Source organism: Macrotis lagotis, chromosome 4 (genome assembly GCF_037893015.1).
Source record: "Macrotis lagotis isolate mMagLag1 chromosome 4, bilby.v1.9.chrom.fasta, whole genome shotgun sequence".
Taxonomy (NCBI): Eukaryota; Metazoa; Chordata; class Mammalia; order Peramelemorphia; family Peramelidae; genus Macrotis; species Macrotis lagotis.
Genome location: NC_133661.1, coordinates 105,557,856 through 105,578,845, shown reverse-complemented (window position 1 = coordinate 105,578,845; position 20,990 = coordinate 105,557,856). Strand labels below are relative to the sequence as shown.

The 20,990-nt window shown below is 37.4% G+C and overlaps 1 protein-coding gene across 5 annotated transcripts in view; it reads right to left on the bottom strand.

The window, feature by feature from the left end:
* Positions 1-19,366: 19,366 nt before the first annotated feature.
* Positions 19,367-20,990, bottom strand: part of XPNPEP1 (X-prolyl aminopeptidase 1) — a 57,911-nt gene continuing 56,287 nt past the window's right edge. For all 5 annotated transcript variants that reach the window (XM_074233747.1, XM_074233746.1, XM_074233748.1 and 2 more), the window contains one exon: positions 19,367-19,904. In XM_074233747.1, coding sequence (XP_074089848.1) covers positions 19,776-19,904 — 129 coding nt within the window. In that variant the 3' untranslated portion in view covers positions 19,367-19,775. The remainder of the gene's footprint in view (positions 19,905-20,990) is intronic.

Here is a 20,990-nt window from a genome sequence, read left to right as displayed (position 1 = left end):
AAGAATTAGAAACAAAGTAGATGCCCATTAGTTAAGAAATAGCTAAATATTGTCCATGAGCAAAATGAAATATTCCTGTGCTGTAAAAAAATGATGTGCATACAGAGAATCAAGGAAAAATTTAAATAAACTGATGCAGAGTGAAGTAAACAGAACAAAGAAATATTATACACAGTAGCTATAACATTTTAAGTAGAAAGAACAACTATATACCAACAAAATGAAAAGTAAATGAAACAAAATTATAAAGATCAAGCAAGACTTGAATGAAAAGCTATGAAAGGGGGGCAGCTAGGTGGCCCAGTGGATAGAGCACCGGCCCTGGAGTCAGGAGTCCCTGGGTTCAAATCCGGTCTCAGACACTTACTAACTACCCAGCTGTGTGGCCTTGGGCAAGCCACTTAACCCCATTTGCCTTGCAAAAAAAAAAAAACTAAAGAAAAGCTATGAAAGAACACTAGACCCTCTCTGCCCACTGAGACCCCTTCATGGAATTGAGAAGACCAGATGTATTGCACACTATAAATGTTTTCGCATTTTTTTCAGTACAAATCAGTGGAGGTGATTTTTTTTTGCTCTCTAAAAAATACTATATGTTACATGGAATAACTCTCTAAGAGGGGTGGAGGGAGATGGCTGAATAACTATAGTGATATAAGAAATAAAAGATAACAATTAACTTTGTTAAGAAAATAAGGAATTGTACACAGGTGAAATCAATGCCTTGAAGTTTTGTGAGTTAGTTCTTTCCCAAAAGACCCTTAAAAGTAAAACAGGATAAACACTTGTTAGGGATTCTGGGTCAGATAAAGAGCTTGGGAAGCTTAGAAGAATAAGAATATAATGGAAATAACACTGGATATCAGGAAACTAGTGTTCTAGTACTAGCTATACTCCTAACTAGCAATGTGATCTTGAGCAAATCCTCTTACCTTTTTAAGCCTCTCTTCACATCTACACGATAAGGGGATTGAGCTTTTTACCCTCTAACTGGCCCAATACTGCATGAATCTATGATAATACAAATAATACTTTACAAATTCATCCTTTCTTTTGTTAAAAGATCATTAAAATAAAGAGTTACTGTGATAAATTTAAAATAGGATTTGAATTTTAGGAAGTTGATTTAAACACATTTTTAGGAACAAAATTCTTATATAAAGCAAGGAATAACTGTAGATATAGGGAACTAGTTGAATATATCAGTGATAACTTATGTAGATGTAAATCAAGAGTTCTTAACATGGAGCTCAAGAACTTTTAAAAAATACATATTTATTATATTCCAATATTACTGGTTTCATTGATAATCATATGGCAGAATCCATAATTCAATAAAAAGTTAGATATCCCTGATGGAGAAGTATATATAACTTCATGGTTTACAAAGTACTGTCCTTATCCCATAAGCTGGATAGCTCCAATATTATACTATCTTTTTAAGGATGAAGAAATTGATGGGGTCGGCTAGGTGGCGCAGTGAATAGAGCACCGGCCCTGAGTCCGAAGTACCTGGGTTCAAATCCGACCTCAGACACTTAATAATCACCTAGCCGTATGGCCTTGGGCAAGCCACTTAACCCCACTGCCTTGGGAAAAAAAAAAAAAAAAAAGGATGAAGAAATTGAGAAGTGTGACTCACCCACAATCATGCAGGAAGTAAGGGTCAAAACTAGGACAGCAGGCAAGCCATTTGGCTCCAAATCCAATGTTTTTTCTACCATACCACGCTAATCTCATGAGTCTTGACATTTCATACCAGGCAGCTAGATGAGAAGCACCTGGACCTCAAACACTTAGAAGTTATGTGCACCTAAAAAAGTCACTTAACCTCGGCATGCCTCAGTTTCCTTACCTGTAAAATGGGGATAATAAAAGCACACACTTCTCAGGGTTGTTGTGAGAATCAAAAGAAATACAGTACACTTCCTTGCACATAGTAGGGGCTTAATAAAAATCTTCCCTTTTTCCTCTCCCCACTAAACTCTAACTTATATGTTCTTTGAAAGCAGATACCACATTTTCTTTCTTTTCATTTCCTTATACTTCAAAAGACAACAAATAGGTGCTTAACCAATGTCATTTTCATGATCTAATTTGAAGGAAGTAGATGAATCAGCATATTAGCCAAGGGGTCAATGACAAACATGCTTTGTATCATAGAGGAACATATATTTAGAGCTAATAGGTGCATTACAGACTATTGAGTCCAACCATCTCATTTGATAGATGAAGAAATTTAGGTACCCACCAGGTTAAGTGACTCACCCAAGGTCATACAGTTAGCAAATATTAGAAGCAGAATTTCAACTCACAGCTTCCTAACAAAGCCATTCACTCAACTCATTATTCTGCCTAATTTACTGAAAGAGAAGGAAATAGAAGCATCTTAAAATTTCCCCAGTGAGAGATTTGATTTGACATCATAGGGATATGACATATTAAAAGCATTTCTGCTCATGCAAAGCTCTGCTTTGGGATATTAATTTTTAACTTACATAGAATATCATATTTTAATTAGCAAACCTTATCTGCACATGGCAAACAAAAAACATTTCTCCCAGTAGGGATCAGTCTTCCTATTCATATTCCACAGAATGAAGGGATAGAGAGGAAGCTTAGTTTCCTTAGTAAGTGTAACTTACTTCAAGTTCTGAGAGCTAACCTTGGGAATTTTCATGTAGAAATAATTGAATGGTGGGGCGGCTAGGTGGCGTAGTGGATAGAGCACTGGCCTTGGAGTCAGGAGTACCTGAGTTCAAATCCGGCCTCAGACACTTAATAATTACCTAGCCGTGTGGCTTTGGGCAAGCCACTTAACCCCATTGCCTTGCAAAAACTAAAAAAAAAAAAAAATAATAATAATAATAATTGAATGGGGGCAGCTAGGTGATGCAGTGAATAGAGCACTGGCCCTGGAGTCAGGAGTACCTGAGTTCAGATCTGGCCTCAGACACTTAATTACCTAGCTGTGTGGCCTTGGACAAGCCACTTAACCCCATTTGCCTTGCAAAAAAAAAAAAAACCTGAAAAAAAAGAAAAAGAAAAAAAAGAATTTTAAAAAAAGAAAGAATTGAATGTGGGGTGGCTAGGTGGAGCAATGGATAGAGCACCAGCCCTGGAGTCAGGTGTACCTAAGTTCAAATCAGGCCTCAGACACTTAATAATTACCTAGCTGTGTGGCCTTGGGCAAGCCACTTAACCCCATTGCCTTACAAAAACCTAAAATAAATAAATAAAGATAGATAGATGATAGATAGATGGATGGATGGATGGAGAGAGAGATAATAGATAGATAGATAGATAGATAGAAATAATTAAATGAAAAATATTTATAGCAGCTTTTTTCATAATGGCAAAGAATTGGAAATTGAGGGGATGCCCATCAATTGGGGAATGGCTGAACAAATTGTGGTAATATGAATGTGATAGAACACTATTGTTCTATAAGAAATCATAAGGAATGGGACTTCAAAAATAACCTGGAAAGATTTGCATGAACTGATGCAGAGTGAAGTGAGAAGAACCAGAAGAATATTATACACAATAACAGCAACATTGGGTGATGATCAACTCTAATGAACTTGCACATTTCAGCAGTATTATAGTCAGAGACAATTCTAAAAGATTTGTGATAACAACATCCATATCCAGAGAAGGAACTGTGGAGGTTAAATGTGAACCAAAGCTTATTATCTTCAATTTTTAAAAGATATATTATGTCTTTTGTTCTCTCTAATTTTTTTTTCCAATTTGGATTTGATTATTCTTTCACATCATGAATACTATAGATCTATATTTAGTATGGTTATATATGTATAGCTTATATTAGATTTCTTTCTGTCAGGGGGGAGGAGAGGGAGGGAGAGAGAAAAATGAAAAACTCAAAACCTTGCAAAAAAAATGATTGGTGAAAACTACTATTGCATGTAGTTGGAAAAAATAAAATATTTAATTAAAAGGGGAAAATTGTATGTAATGAGTTTGTAGAAAACTTTCCTTACAACAACATATAAAGTAGGGATTATTTTTTCTCAATTATAGATGAAGAAACTAAAATTCTGAGATACTCTGACTATGGGTGTGTCTGCAAGCCTCAAGGCTCTCCCCACTCCAAAGTCTCCTCCATTCAAAATGATTTTCCTAAACCATAAGTTAGACCATGTCACTTCTCTACTCAATAAACTCCAGTGGGTCTCTACCGGGACCTGCAGAATTGACCTCTAAGACTGAATACAAAATTCTCTAACATAACCCACTCCTAACTTTTCTGTTTTCTTTCCTCCTTCCTTCCATGTACTTTTCAATCCAATGACACTGGACTCCTTGCTGTTCTACAAGCAAAACACAAAACATTCCATCTCTCTACTCCAAGTATTTTCTCTATCTGTCCCCCATCCCTGGAAAACCCTCCCTCCTTATCTCCACCTACTGGCTTCTAAGGCCTCCTTTTAAGTCCCAACTAAAATCCTGTTTTCTACAGAAAGCCTTTTTTTTTTTTAGGGGATTTTTTTTTGCAAGGCAAATGGCTTAAGTGGCTTGCCCAAGGCCACACAGCTAAGTAGAAAGCCTTTTCTAATCCTTAATTCTAGTACCTTTCCTTTTTAAAAATGATTTCCTATTTATCCTGTATAAAGCTCATTTCTATACATTTGTGTTTGTTCCTATTTATATTTCTTATTTATCTTGTATATAGCTTGCTTATATACATTTTCTTTGTTCCTATTTATTTGTTTCTTATTTATCCTGTATAAACTTGTTTATTTAGATTTTGTTTGTTTGTTCCACCGTTGGATTGTAAACTCCTTGAGAGCAAGGATTTTCTCTTGTCTCTTTTTGTATCTCCAATGCTTAGCATAGTATATAAATAAAACCTAAATGCTATTCACTGACTGACTGACTGCCTGGGACCATTTCACCATTTATTTCATCAGCTCCCTGTCCTTGAAGCAAAGCCAGAGGGATCTCTGAGTTTGATATATTATTGCCAATGTACTATCCTTGCATCAGGTCAACAAATGATGTCACATCCCAGCTAACCAAAATTCCAATCGCTCAGAACTGCCTCCAAATTGTATTTTGTTCTCATATCAAGAGGATATCTGATTGTAATTTTTACCCATTGTTCCTGGCTCTGTTGTCTGGGACCAAGCAGAAAAAATCTAATCCATCCCTCTTCCTTCTACCAGCTCTTTAAATACTTCAAGTCAATTGCCCCCAAGTTATTTCTTCAGGCTAAAACATTCTTGGTTTCTTCAACTAATTCTCATAGGAATAATGAGTCCCCCTCTCAATCCTGGTGATATTCTTCTGGACACACTGCAGCTTATGCTAAAGCACACTTCAATCCTTCCTGGAATGTGCTGCCCAGAAGTGAATACAATACACTAGATGAGATCTGACCAGAGGAAAATGCAACAGAACCTTCACTTCCCTTGTACCTCCACATCATGAAGGTTAGGGGCATAGCACTCAGGTGATCTAGAAAATCTGCATAAAATTTTTTCACCCTCTCGTTGTACAAGAGAAACAGTCTTAATATTTTCTTTTTTTCTTTTATAGGGAATTTGCAATGCCTTACTCTAAAATTTGGGTTTATATTATATAATATATTGCATATATTTTATGCATCTGGATCATCTTCTGACCTTAATTTCTTGTCTGCAACTTCCAAAAAATTCCTAAAAGATTCCCATTTAATTTCTTTTGTTGACCTACAACATATTGAAAAGTAGGATAAGTAATGGGAAAGCTATCATGTAAAAGGAATAACTATAGTCACTTTCCTTCCCTTGTGCTGTTTCCTCATCTGCAAAATGGAACAAGTGAATTAGCCAATCTCTAAGGTCCCTGGCAAGTTCTAAAATTCTAATGGAGACTGTAGAATGAATACTCACTGAAGATCCTATTTCAATCTATGCATACTACTCTTAACTACTTACTGCTTTCCACTGTGGCTATGTAAACATAATGTTCAGTAAGTTTTTGTGGGCCAACAATGAGTTCACTATTTTTCTTGTCTTCATGGTGGAGTAGAATGACCAATAACTGTGTTACTAATGCTGCCTCAACCAATTACTCCTTCTATAACTTTGGGGAAGTCACTTGCCTTCAGTTAGCCTGGTTTTCTCATCTTTAAAATGAGAATATTAGATTCTTGTATGTGTTGTCAGTGAAATCTTTGAGATCATTCTCATAATAATAATTTTAAGTAAAGGTAGAGCCAAAATGGTAGAGTAGAGGCAGAGACTCTCACAAACTCTCCCTCAAATCATTCCAAATACCTTTAAATAATGATTCTAACCAAATTCTAGAGTGACAGAACCCACAAAAAGACTGAGTGAAACAATTTTCCAACCTAAGACAACTTACAGGATTAGTGGGAAGGGTCAGTTGCATTGGGGTGAGAGAAGAGTACAGGGTGGTGCAGGCTATGGAACAGGAAACCAGGTGACTGGGTCAGTAGCAGCCATGGTGGTCTCCAGACCTTTTGATCCAGGAATTGCCAGGGATAGCTTGAAATGTCAGCAGGATAACTCTGGCACATAGCAGTGACAGTGGAGCACAGTCCAATATAGGCCACAATAGCACAGACCTAACCCCAGTGGTCCAAGAGCAGGTCTCAGTAGCCACTGAATCAGCAGTGGCATCTGCTTCCAGAACTCTCAGTCCACAGACTTAAGTAAGAGGGTTGGAAGGAGATTGCAGAGGTATCTTTACTAAACCTGCAGCAGGACTCTGTGATTTTGCCCATACCCAGATCTGTATTGTAGTCTGAGGCCCCACTCCTAGGAAGTGAAGGAGTGATAATACAACAGAGCTTACTGCTGCAACAGAGCAGGAACCCTCCTCATAGTTCCAGGACAGAAAGGAGTGCTTGTGATTACCCTCAGAACAGAGCACAGGCAAGAAGAATAGTTATAACTGCTCATAAGATCTTGGAAGAATTGAAAATATCTCTGAAATATCTCTGAAAACAACTACAAAAACCCTCAAGTTTGGGACAGTGCATCTTCCACCCTGAAAGCAGGGTGACAATTGTCATATAGACAATTACTAATGTCATTTGGAAGATCAAAATACCCACTCAGAAGATAACATAGGCTCACAGAGGCTATATCAAAGCCTCCAAGAAAAATATCAATTGGGCTATGGAAGATCTCAAAAAGGATTATGAAAATCAAGTAAGGGAAATAGGGGGGAAATTTGGAAGAGAAATGAGAGGGTTGGGGAAAAAATCATGAAAAACTGAGTCAGCAACTTGGTGAAGGAGATCCAAAACAATACTGAATAAAATATCATCATAAAAACCAGGCTGGGTCAAATGGGAAAAGAGGTCCAAAAAGTTAATGAGGAGATGGATGCCTTAAAAACAGAATCGGTCAAATAGAAAAGGAGATACAAAAGCTCAATGAAAAAAATAATTTTTTAAAATATAGAATGGAGCAAAGGGAAGCTAATGACCTTGTGAGAAATCAAGAAACAATAAAACAAAATCTAAAGAATGAAATACCAGAAGAAAATGTGAAATATCTCATTGGAAAGACAACTGACCTAGAAAAACAGATCCAGGAGAGATATTAAAATTATTGAACTATCTGAAAGCCATGGCCTTAAAAAAGAGCCTAGACATCATTTTTCAAGAAATTATCCAGGGGAAAATTGTCCTGATATACTAGAAACAGAGGAAAAAATTAAAATTGAAAGAATCCATTGATCACCTCCTGAAAGAGATTCCAAAATTAAAACTCCCCAGGTATATTATAGCCAAATTTATGAGCTACCAAGTCAAGGAGAACATATTGCAAGTAGCCAGAAAGAAACAATTCAAATATCATGGAGTCATAGTCAAGATAAAACAAGATTTTGCAGCTTCTACATTAAAGGATCATAGGGCTTGGAATGTGATATTCCAGGAGGCAAAAGAGAATTATAACCAAGAATCAACAACCAGAAAACTCTTTCAAGGGAAAAGATGGTTATTCAATGAAATAGGAGACTTTCAAATTTTCCTGATGAAACAACCAGAGCTGAACAGAAAATTTGATCTTCAAATGCAAGACTCAAGGGAAGAACAAAAAGGTAAACACAAAAGGAAATCATAAAGGCTTATATTTCTGCATGGGAAGATGATACTGATAACCCATATGAACTTTCTCATTTATTAGGGTAGTTAAAAGGAGCATATATAGACAAGATACAAGAGTTGTATTTGAAGGGATAATATATTAAAAACAAAAAGTTAATGAGTGAGAGAGGAATGTATTGAGAGAAAGGGAAAGGGGAAGGTAGAATGGTTTAAATTATTTCATATAAGAGAGACAAGAAAAGGCTTTTGTAGTAGAGTGGAAGAAGTGGGGGAGGTGAGGGGGAATAAGTGAACCTTACTTTCATCAGAATTAACTCATAGAGGGAATAAAAAAATCTAACTTACCCTAGAAGAAAATAGGAGAGGTCAGTGATAGGAAGGGAAGATTATGGGATGGTGTAGTCAGATGCAAAACACTTTTGAGGAGAGAATGGATAAAAGGAGAGAAAGAATAGAATAAATGGGAGTGGGAGAATAGGATGGAGGGAAATATAATTAGCAATAGCAACTGTGGGAGGAAATATTGAAACTATTTTCTACAATAAAAACCTTATTTCTCAAACATAGCGAACTACATCAAATTTATTTAAAAAAAGCAATTCCTCAATTGATAAATGATCAAAAGATATGAACAGTTTTCAGATGTCCTAACTCACTATTGACAGGAGAAATGCCAGTTTGAACAATTCTTATAGGTAGTAGATTGACTAATAGGCAGAAACAGAAAATGACAAATATTGAAGATGTAGGAAAAATGAGACATTAATGCATTGATGGAGGAGTTGTAAAAGGATTCAAAAATTCTACAGAGTAACTTGGAACCAAAGGGCTATAAAACATGTCTACCCTTTTTCAACCTAGCAATACCACTACCAGGTGTATATTCCAGAGAGATGAAAAACAAGAAGGAAAAGGATCTATAGTAAAAGAATATTTATGGCAACTCTTTTCTGGTGACAAGGAACTGGAAATTGAAGGGATGCCCATCAGTTGGGAAAAGGTTAAATAAATTGTATGTGATTAAAATGAAATGTCATAAAAATGATGAACAAGATGCTCTCAGTAAAAAAAACTTGCAAGGGCAGATGATATGGGAAATTAATTATATACAAAATAACAGAAATATTGGATGATCAGCAGTGAATGACTTACCTTTTCTCAGTAATGCTATGACCCAAGAGAACTCTGAAGGACTTATGATAAAGAATACTATTTATCCCAAAGACAGAGTTGATAGTGTCTGAAAACAAGTTGAAGCATACTTTTTTAACTTTATTTTTCTTAGTGGCTTTTTTTGGGGGGGGTGGGTAGGGGTATATTGACTTTTATAACATGATGTTTTTTATAACATAATGTTTTTCTTGACTACAAATCTTTAACCTATATCAAATAACTTGCTTTATCAATGAGGAAGATTGGGATGTGAGGAGGGGAGAGAATTCAGAACTCAAGGTTTTAAAAGTGAATGTTGAAACTTGTTTTTTAATGAAAAATATATAGCATAAAATATATAGAATTACAAATGAAATCAATTATATTAAAAAACAATGACCAAAATATTTTTTAAAAATCGATTCTCAGGGCAGTTAGGCGGCACAGTGGATATAGCACCGGCCCTGGAGTCTGGAGTATCTGAGTTCAAATTTGACCTCAGACATTTAATAATCACCTAGCTCTGTGGCCTTGGGCAAGCCACTTAACCCCATTGCCTTGCAAAAAAAAATAAATTCTCAGGCCTTTGAAATCTCTCTACAACTCCATTAGTACTTGACAAACCATAGAATAAGAATCCTTTAACTGTTTCCTGAGGTCCCTTCCACATGAAAGCAAGGACCATGTCTTGAGGTAAAGAAGGTAAATAAAGACTCATAGGGAATTGACCTAGATAAGTTCTAGAATTCCATGTGACCTAGATTGCTCTATAATACAAAAGGGTTAATTTTCAGCGAATGCTCCATCTTCTATTCATCTCTAAAGCTCTCTTAGGAACTGAAAGTTCTTAGCTCCTTTTCAACTTCGTTAAAAGTATTATTAGGATATAGTAAACACAGGAACATTGCCATCTACTGACTAAAATTACCCATGCAACCCTATCAGGCAGATTGCATGAAGCAATCCAGTGTCTTACTAAAAAAATTCATCTGATTTGTATGACAATGCCCCGCATCCCATTTCCATGCATTTGAAGACCTGGGGAATTGATGAGTTCCTGAGGATCACCCATGTTCTTCCTCTTTCTTCAGAAAGTTCTTTCTCTTAGCAAGTATTGGGAGGAAATAAGGAAGCAAATAAAAAAATTCTAAAAAATTTTAACATGTAATTGAGAAAAATAAAATTAAAATTAGTACTAAAAAAAGAAAATTTTGAGTAATCTAGTAGCAAAAGTACATACAAAATAAAGAAAGCTTTATTATCACCTGAGTAGTTCTTCAAAAACCTCAGATGTCAGGCCACTTGAATTGTCCTGAGTCATAGGAAAATGACTACATTTTCAGCTGCTGGAAAGTGCAAAAAGAACTACAGAGGATTGTAGGACAAAGAGCACTATTCTAAAAGTCAGAAAATCATGGTTCTAGGCCAAGTTCTGCCAATAACTAGCTATGTGATGTTGGACAAGTCACCTACAACTCTGTACCTTCATTTTCATATCTGATAAATATGACTACTTATCACCTGCCCTATTTTACAAGGTGAAATATTCACAATGCATTTTTTAAACCATAGATAAAATGAATGCATAAAAAAGTAAAGTGATATTACAATTAAATGTCAAGGCAGCTAGGTGGCACAATGGATAGAGCACCACCCCTGCAGTCAGGAAGATATCACATACTTGACACTTACTAACTGATCCTAGGCAAGTCATAACTCCAATTGCCTAGCCAAAAAAAATTAGATGTGTATTACCTTCTTGTCTCTTCTTTCTTGCCTGTTCTTCTCATCCAGGTTATGACCCAGTCTTCAGTTCTTCCTTTAATTCAGTAGATGATTCTCATGTGTATCCCTCCTATTTTAATTTTTCCAAGGAGGGTTAGAACTGAAAATGGTACTGTTTCCCTACTGCCCTATTTACTTTGTCCAGCACAAAATGATTCATAGGAAAAATAGAATAAAAATCAGCTTTCAATTGAAAGGTGTAACCATGCCCTGACCCACCAGGTTCACAACAGAAGATGCTATGAGAACATTTCAAAAGAAAAGGAAGACACCAAGGTGAGAGAATTTGGAAAATAGATCAAAAGATCAACAACAAAAGATGTTGCTAAATGATTCTATAATGATGCAAAACTCCGGAACTATATCCATTTAGATAACGTCTCTTTAAAGTAGTCACCCTGAGAGGCTGTACGCTTATTCCAAAGAGGCTACCGTTACTCAGTACTCATTTGGAACTCCTCTTTGGGAACAACCTTCAGAGCCTGCAGCACATTCTTTTGAATCTCACCAATGGTAACAAATCTTCATCCCTGAGAACAAATTTAATTTTGTGGAAACTGCCACATCCTTTTGAGGGCACAACTGGAGAGCAAGCTGAATAAAACTATTTGAGTTAAAGGAAATGTCACTATCAAGTAATGCATTTCTTTTGTTGCTCATGAAAAAACCTATGAATAATAATAACAGATATCAGTTTCCTGGCTCTTTACAGTTATTATAATTTGAGCTTTAAATGTATTCTCTCATCCAATCCTCTAAACAATCCTTTTGATGATTGCAGGTGTTACAACTCTATTGAAAAAAATAGGGGTTTCCCCAAGTCACAACTAATGAGTGGAAATTCTAAGACTAGAAACAGGGTCTTTTGGAACTAGAACTCAGATGTTCTGGGACTAGAAGGTAGGTCCCTTAGAACTAGAACTCATATCTTCTGGGATTAGAACTCAGGTCTTCTGGAACTAGAATCTTGGTCTTCTGAGATATAACTCAGGTCTTCTGGCTCCAAATTCAAATTTCAAACATGATTTGGGCAATAGCTTTCCTGGAATAAGTTGCTTAGGAACCCAAGTTGCTGATTTTAGAGTCAATTATCTGGATGGATAACTTCTGGTCTGTCTATTTAGCAATGTTTTATTACACTAATCACCTTCCCAGAAAAGCATAGGGTTTTTTTTCCGTTTCGTTTTTTTTTTTTTGCAAGCCAATGGGGTTAAGTGGCTCACCCAAGGCCACGCAGCCAGGCAATTATTATGTGTCTGAGTCCTGATTTGAACTCAGGTACTCCTGACTCCAGAGCCGGTGCTCTATCCACTGAGCCATCTAGCTGCCCCAAAAGCATAGTTTTAAAAGTATACATTGAAAGGGTTGGACTAAATGCTAGCAAAGATCCTTTACAATTCTATCAAAAGATCTCATCATAATCACTTGATCATAATATTTATATATTGCTTTAAGGTTAACAATTTACATGTCCTCACAACAACCCTGTAAGGTAAGTGCTCCTATATTCTCATTTTACAGATAAGGAAACTGAGGTAGACAGATTTTTTTTAAGTGGTTTGCTCAGGGTCACAGAGATAGTTAAAATCCTGAACTGAGATTTGAACACCAGATCAGCACTCTAAACAGTGTACTCTAGCTGCCTTACTACTAACTGAATGTTCCTGGTTCAATCTTTTTCATATCTGAGTTTCAGTTTTCTATCTGTAAAGTGGAGATAATAATACTTACTTCACAGGGTCACTGTGAGAAAAGTAATCAAAGCATCTTGTAAGAGTGAATTATTATTTTTAATCATTATTATTCCAATATTATCACGCTAACATTCCACTGTTCTGTGAATCTACCATCCAGTGACAAATTTCCTCCACTTCTCTGAGGGAAGACATAAAGAGTAGATATTAAATCCATTTTCTCCAGTTATATCCACTTTGTGCTTCTGCAGAACCGTTCAAAGTGATCTAAGCCAGACAAAGACAGCAAAATCCAAACAAAATGCAAACTTGACTCTAGCTTACAAACCCCTATAGAGACTATAAGACAAAAATATAGCCACCGGCTTTAATTGCAACATTCAAGTTCTTTCCCAGCCTCCCCAGCACAGTTTATAGGCAGCTTAATTAAACACTAACCCAGTTCTCTGTCAGAATTCCCTAGAGGGAACCAGTTACAATTTTTTCCTATCATGGCATGTGGAAGCCCAGATCCTGCAGATTCTATCCTTCCAATGGAGAAGGCTGCCTGAATAAATGGCAAGCTCTTATGATGGTCTTAAAGAGGGGGAGATCATAGGGATGCTGACCTCTGAGTCATGGAGTTAGAACTGATGAACCTTTGGGAGGACCTTCTCAGCTGTGCCTTTAGCCTTGACCCTGCATCACCTAGACTCTTCCTTTCTGACCATTCATTCATTCATGTGTTCCTCTAGGCCAGCCAATAAATCTGACACTGGAGAAATAGCATTATCGTATTAGAATTGAAAGGTACTTCAAAGATTACACAGTCTAGGTCTCTCAATTTTTCAAGATCATACTGTGGAAATAGCCAGCATGGGCCTAGAACTCTGGTCTCCTGAATCCAAGTTCAGTGTTCTGATCCAAGGTCATCTCAATCTCTACTTCTTTTTATTAGTGGAGATTTGGCTAGCCTGTATTTGGGGGTTTTCTCATATGACTATGGCACAACTCATTTAAAGATGTATCTGTTAGATTGAGGTAGCTAGGTGAGATAGTGGATTGGGTATCAGGCCTGAAGTCAGGAAGACTGGAAGTCAGAAGGCTCAACTGGGGTCACCAAGAGTTAGATATAGCTGAAAACAATGGAACAGAGCTAAATAACAACAAAATCTAATAGACTAGATGTATTATGTGAATAGATTACATATTAAAATTGATGTATCTATTGGTCTGTGGCACCTCTTGTTTATTGCTCTTTTAGAGAGGTAATCTGATCTATCAAATTGAGGGCAGGTCATTGAAGTCAAGAAGACTTAGATTCAATGTATACTGAATAATAGTAGCAAACATTTACACAGTACTTACTATGTGGTCAGACACTTTACAATTACTATCTAATTTGAACCTCAAAACCCTATTTTACAGATAAAGAAAGTGAAGCAAATTGAGGTTAAATGACTTAGCTAGGGTCTCACACAACTAGTAAGAGTCTAAGGTCAAGATCTGAATTCAGGTCTTCCTGCCATTGTTCAATTGTATCTGACTCTTCATGACTATATTAGGGTTTTTTGGCAAAGATGGGAGAGTGGTTTGCCATTTCCCTCTCCATCTCATTTTACAGATGAAGAAACTGAGGCAAACAGGATTAAGTGACTTGACCAAGGTCACACAGCTAGTAAGTGTCTAAGGTCAAATTTGAACTCAGGAAGATGAGGTTTCTAGACTCCAGGCACAGAACTTTATCCATTGAGTCACCTAGCTGCCCTAACTTTACCCATGGTACCACCCAGTGTATGACCTTAGTAGGTAACTTAACCTCCCAATGCCCTTAAGTAACTCTTGAAGGCTCCAAGATACAAATGATTAGGCAATTTTTATGGATTGATGGATTTTTCTCACTCATAGATCCCTATGACACAGGTAGATAGCTGGTGGCACAAAGGATGCTAAACCTGGAATCAGGAAGTCCTGAGTTCAAATCCAGCTTCAGACACTTATTAGATGTGTTACTCTGAGCAAGTCATTTAACTTATGTTTGCCTAAATCCACTAGAGAAGGAAATGGCAAAACACTTTGCCAGGAAATCCCCATGGTCCATGGGGTCATAAAGAGCAGGGCACTCTAAACAACTGAACAAGAGGTATCTATATCAATGAAATAGATATCTAGATCTACTTCCCCACTATCCATTTCCTCCTCCCCCCAAAAAATTAAGATGGTAAAAGAACTGCAAATTTGTGACTCAGTGCCATTATTTTGTGTCCAGTTGGTAATATTTACCCAAGGTAGCTAGTGTGGACAAACTCACTATTTTCTTTTACCTCAGTGGTTATTTCCCAAATCCCAACTTTTTTTTCTTCCAGTTTACAAAATGATTTTGTTTACAAAAATCATGCTTGTTTTAAAATATAATCAACCATATCATTAGAATCATCAGTAAAAAGGATTTATCCTGGATTTCTTTACTCCTGGATTATTTACTAAAGAACAAGTAACAATGGTAGAATCTGAGTCTGTATAAGTGACAAAAAGCATGTATATATGAATTCTGACCATGTCACTTCTCTGTTTAAAAAACCTTCAATAACTCTTTATTGGCTCTAGGCAATCCTTCACATTTTGGCTCCAGTCTATCTTTTTAGGAGCACTGCAAATATTCTCTCCCTCAAACTGTTCTGGTTATCTTTCCTTTAATTTGGCACTTCATCTTCCAACTCAATACCTTTACATCAGGGCCAGCTAGGTGGTCCAGTGGATTGAGCACTGGCCTTGGAGTCAGGAAGTCAGGAGTTCAAATCTGATCTCAGTTACTTACTAGTTGTGTGACCTTGGGCAAGTCACTTAACCTTGATTGTCTCACGTCCAGGGCCATCTCCTGTCATCCTGATTCTGCAAGACCCCTGGATCCTGATGGCTTCAGAGGATAAAATGAGGCTGATGACTTAGCACAGCATCCCCTCAATCAAATTCAATTATGTGCTTGTCATGGCACCACCTCCCTGATGTCATGGTCCTCTCAGAGAAAGGACAAACATCATCATCACCTTTACTTCTACCCTAATTGAAATGCATTTCCTTTTCACACCTTTTAGAATTCCTCTCTTCCTTCAAAGCTCAGGTAATATAATTTCCTATAAGAAACCTTTCCTAATAACCTGCATTGTTAGTACTTGCTCCATTCCTCAAGATATCATATAATTACTAGTTTTATCTTTTATGTAGAATGTAAGCTCCTTGCAGGCAGGCAATGCTTCCCATTTTAACTTTGTATACCCCAGAAACTAGCAGTGTTTTTGCACATAAGTTGATTGAGCTGATTGTGTAGAATGGGATATATGGTTTGCAATGGGAGTATAAGAAAGGACAGTCTTTGGGGGTGGCTAGGTGGTGTAGTGCATAAAGCACCGGCCCTGGAGTCAGGAGTACCTGGGTTCAAATCTGGTCTCAGACATTTAATAATTACCTAGCTGTGTGCCCTTGGGCAAGCCACTTAACCCCATTTGCCTTGCAAAAACCTAAAAAGAAAGAAAAAAAAAGGACAGTCTTCAAAATAAGATGGGCATTTCCTCTTTTTGGTTCTACATAGGCTTCTTTCCCAATATTCCACACCATGGGTTCATTCAGTGTTTATTAAATACCTATGTGCATTTAATTAACATTTTGATATGGGATTTCTGGTGATACATGAGAGGTTAAACAGCAATAAGAGGGATTATATTATATGGAACCAAGTGATACTGGGGTTCAGATAAGGAACTAATCAGTTTTGGTTGAAAGAGTCAAGGCTAGAGGCACCATGGAAGAGGTGGGGACTTGTGCTGAACATTAAAGGATGGCTGGTAATTAGATAACTGGAGAAGAATAAAGGCAGAAATCTATGATTTCTTTGGTACAGGGCTCTCCCAGGTAAGGAAACAACCTCTACCAACACAGGGCAAGACTTTCTTTGCAACACAAGAAATTTTAAATTCCCAAGGGTTTTGTGAGGTTAAGTACATTGCCACAAAGCCAGAATATATCAATCATTACTCAAACCCAAGTCTTCCTGACTTCAAAGGCAACTTTTTTATCCGTTTACCCTAAGCCGGCTCTCCAAGCTCTATACCAGCTAATCTAGAGAGTTAGTGAGAAGACTGTGTCAAAGTATCGATTCAGAAATAAACATGTCACACTTAGGGACAGAGCCAACCACTGTCACTGGGACAACGGGAACTCACTGGATCAGATGGACTCAGCCATATCCATGAAGATACAAAATATTTTGATTTGAAAAACAAGCACTGTAGCCTCTAACTTCAAATAACCAGGTATAAGAAATACTTTTTAAATGAGAAGGGCTATTAGCATTCCCTTTACCACCTCAGTTTTTACCTCTTAAAGGTCTATCACTTGTACATGGTAAGCACAGGAGCTCCTTGAAGCAATCCAGTCATGAATCTGACATTGACTGAGGATCTACAATGCATAAAGTTATGTACTCAGCCCTAGGTGAGGTAGAAGGGGGATGGGGGAGGGGGGTACAAAGAGTATGTCAAATACAACTACTGGCCTCTTGAATCATATGATCACTAAGATTTTACAATCAAAGAAATTGTCCATTTCGTCCTCAATTTTTAAACCTATTTTCTAGAAATAGAAATTCTATCCTAGGCCAAGTTAAAGAGAGAAGGGGAAGAGGGCAGTCAGGAAGGAAGGAAGGAAGGAAGGAAGGAAGGAAGGAAGGAAGGAAGGAAGGAAAGAAGGAAGGAAGGAAGGAAGGAAGGAGGGAAGGAAGGAAGAAAGGAAGGAAAGAAAGAAGGAAGGAAGGAAGGAAGGAAGGAAGGAAGATCAAAAACAATAGCTCTGCAGAATCCCTACTTGGAAAGCATAACACTTCATCTCAGCTTGTTTTGTTTCACTATCCAATGGCTCCCCTTTGTGGGATCAGGAAATTAAGACCACTCTCTTGGCTAGGGATTACAACCTAATTATAAAAGAAATTTTTTTTCATTCTGTAAGTAAAGCATTCAGATACCAAATTATTGGGTTAACAGTTTCATTTTTCAAACCAACACCTGCTACTACCTCTAAATGAATGGGAGAAAGCTAATGAACTAGTGATGTAATAATTACTGATTACATTCCTTCATGAGCTTGTACCTATATTGATGTTGAGTATTGATGTACCTATATTGAGGCACAAATCTTGTTGACTTTGAGAAGTATTATTAAGGTCTGAGTTATCTGCAATGATTTCAATCTTTGGGGCAAAGACCCCACACTGATCTCTCTTCTCTTTGGCATCTCCCTGCCTTGTCAATGTAATTTCATTGTAAGGATAAATTGTGACTAAGAAACAAGCTCTCCTTTTGGGTTAGACCCCTGCTTATATCCAAAACCTTTCCTCTGACGAAATATTTTTATTATTTATATAAAACTGAGAAAGAACATCTCATATGAGCTATATTTTTGTCACCCAATCTTCCCTCTGAGGTCCTGCACATTATGGTTTTATTCTTGTCCTCAATCTTTATAGGTCCATCTTGCCCAGTTTATTTCTCATAGCCTGAAATGCCAAGCTGACGTAAGCATCTGGCAAGAAGCTCCGACAGGCAGCAACACCTGAACACTGTTTTCTTGGCTTGATCCAATTAAATCAAACTTCACTCTGAAGGTTTCCTTGTGAAGTGACAGGTTTAATAGCCTGCTGGACAAATATTGGAGTTACCGTTACACTTGAGTTACAGTCTGTTTTAAATTCAAAATCGGCTGCATCTCACTACTCTTGGATCCTGAGAGAGGAAAAGTTGAAAAGGATCACAGGCAGTTGAGTCTCCAAGGAAATGCTAAGGCCTTGAGTGAGAGAGGGTTGGGGGGGAGGGGGCATGTAACCGAAGAATAATACAATGAATATACTTCTGACCATTCATGCAGAAAATGGCTCTGGGACTGCAAAACCTGGACTTGAGAGAGCAATTTTGAAACAAGGCCATCTAACATTTGATCTTTGATGGATCAACAATTATAATGCCACTGTAAGACCTTTATCCTTTTCTTTCTTGGACTCATTTCAAACATAATTTAGGCTTGAGATGGTTTATACTTCTTCCATGCTATACAAGATGTTGAAGGCATTTGGGGCACTTAGTCCAAGTTAGGTCTATGCCATCACTTAGTCAATCATAGATCTACTTTATTGTCATTTCTCCTGATGGCTTGTACCCATACTACTCCTGCTCAGTCAATATGTCTTTTATTAGTGATTCCCTTTCAAATCCTCCAGCTTGGGGCGGCTAGGTGGCGTAGTGGATAAAGCATGGGCCTTGGAGTCAGGAGTACCTGGGTTCAAATCCGGGCTCAGACACTTAATGATTACCTAGCTGTGTGGCCTTGGGCAAGCCACTTAACCCCATTCGCCTTGCAAAAAAAAAATCCTCCAGCTCCCCCAAAGCAACTGTTTTAGGATATTACACTATTAGGGACAACACATTGAATTAATGACTAAATGAATGGTATTGGCCTGAGCTGAGCTTTCCTCCAAAGTGTCTCCCTAGCCCAAGACTTCACCATAGAGGCCTTCTTGGGAAGACCATATCAGAAAATAGTTTGGGTGAATTGGTAAGCAAATGGTACCACAGTGGGAAGGGAAGATGGGAAGTGAGAAAAAACAGAAGAGTACAGTCAGTCACAGTTTTGCTTTTTTTTATTCATTGATCATAAATATATCTTCATGAGCATTGCAGTTATCATGAAAAACATGCTAGCACCTGGAACCTGGAACCGGATCCTGTCAAAGAACAGTGATTGTTTCACAATGACCGGCCAGCACACAGGGGCTTCCTGTGGGCAACCCTGAACATATGTTTGGTTTTGAGGCACCTGTACTCATGGTGCAGCAGTTTCACTAGGCATATTCTCGACAATTTTTTTTAAAAAAGTGTTTTTCCAAGTGGCTATCAAAGAAGATTTTCAGTTCTTCTTGGAGTCAGAAAAAAGGGAGAAAGGGGAAGGAAAGAGGAAGTCAAAAGGTGTCAGGAATGTGCCATATTTACTTCATTCCCAAAAGCAAATTAAAAAAAAAAAATCAAGTGACGTTAGTGCTGTATAGAAATTGGGTTTGTTTCTCTGATGAGCCACTCCAGAGCTTCCTGTCGCCCCTGCTTCTGCAGTTCCTTCCCAATCACTTCCCTGCAGGTTTTGTGATAATTGTTGAGCCAGTCACACTGAAAAAAAAAAAAAAAAGACAGGAACAAATAGAAAAATTTATTCACTGCATATCCAATAAACAACTGAGCACCTACTATGGGCAATGGCTCTGAGTCTTAGGGCAGAAGAGATCAAAAAAGGTTCCCTAAAGAAAGGTAAGCCCATCACAAAAGGAAGGAGTTAAAAGAGTTAGCAAAGCGGAGAAGATAATGAATTCAAACCTGAGGAAAGTGCTGGGGAGAACAATAATTCAGAATAGCTTAACAAACTCCATATGGCACCTGCCTTCAACAAGCACATTATAATAATAATTTCTATAGTGCTTTGAGGTTTAAAAATATTTTATATATAAAATTTCATTTGATTCTCCCAATAATCATGTGAGATAGGTGCTATTATTATTGGGAATCAAGAAGACCTGAGTCCAAATCCATTCTCAGATCCTGTTGATGTTCTGATGTTGTGATGTCTTGACCTGTTTGTGAATGGCATTTAAGAGAGGCTGAGTTGCATAAAGTCATCAATCTCATTCTCTCTTCCAGAGTCATCAAAATCCCATGGCAAGACAAACTGGTAATGGCCCAGGATGCAATAAGTAAACTCAGGTGCCTTTGATGTCTATAGCATCTGCTTCAGTCACCTTCATGGCCACTGAACAAACTGTTCTCATTAGCCCATTCAACCAGGGTAAGTCTTCACATGTTTAGGGTATACAACATTCCCTTACTCACCAATGAATTTGAGGCCTATCAGTTATGCTGAACCTAGTTACCCCATCTGCCAAGATAGTTTTACCAAGATGTGGTCAGTTTGAATACTACATTTTTTTGTGGTCACAGGTGAGAAACTTCAGATAACTAAGGCTTGTATGACCCTAGGAAAGTTACTTAACACTTCCATTCCTCAGTTTCCCCATGTTTAAAATGGGGATAAAAATAATTCCCAACTTCTGGGTAGTTGTGAAGCTTAAAAAAATGAGATATTTTAATTTAAATGAGATTTAAATGATTTAAATTAAATTTAAATGAGATAGTATATTATTATTATCTGTAAAGGCACCAGGACCATGTTTTCTACACAAAATTATCCTTCATTCATGCAAG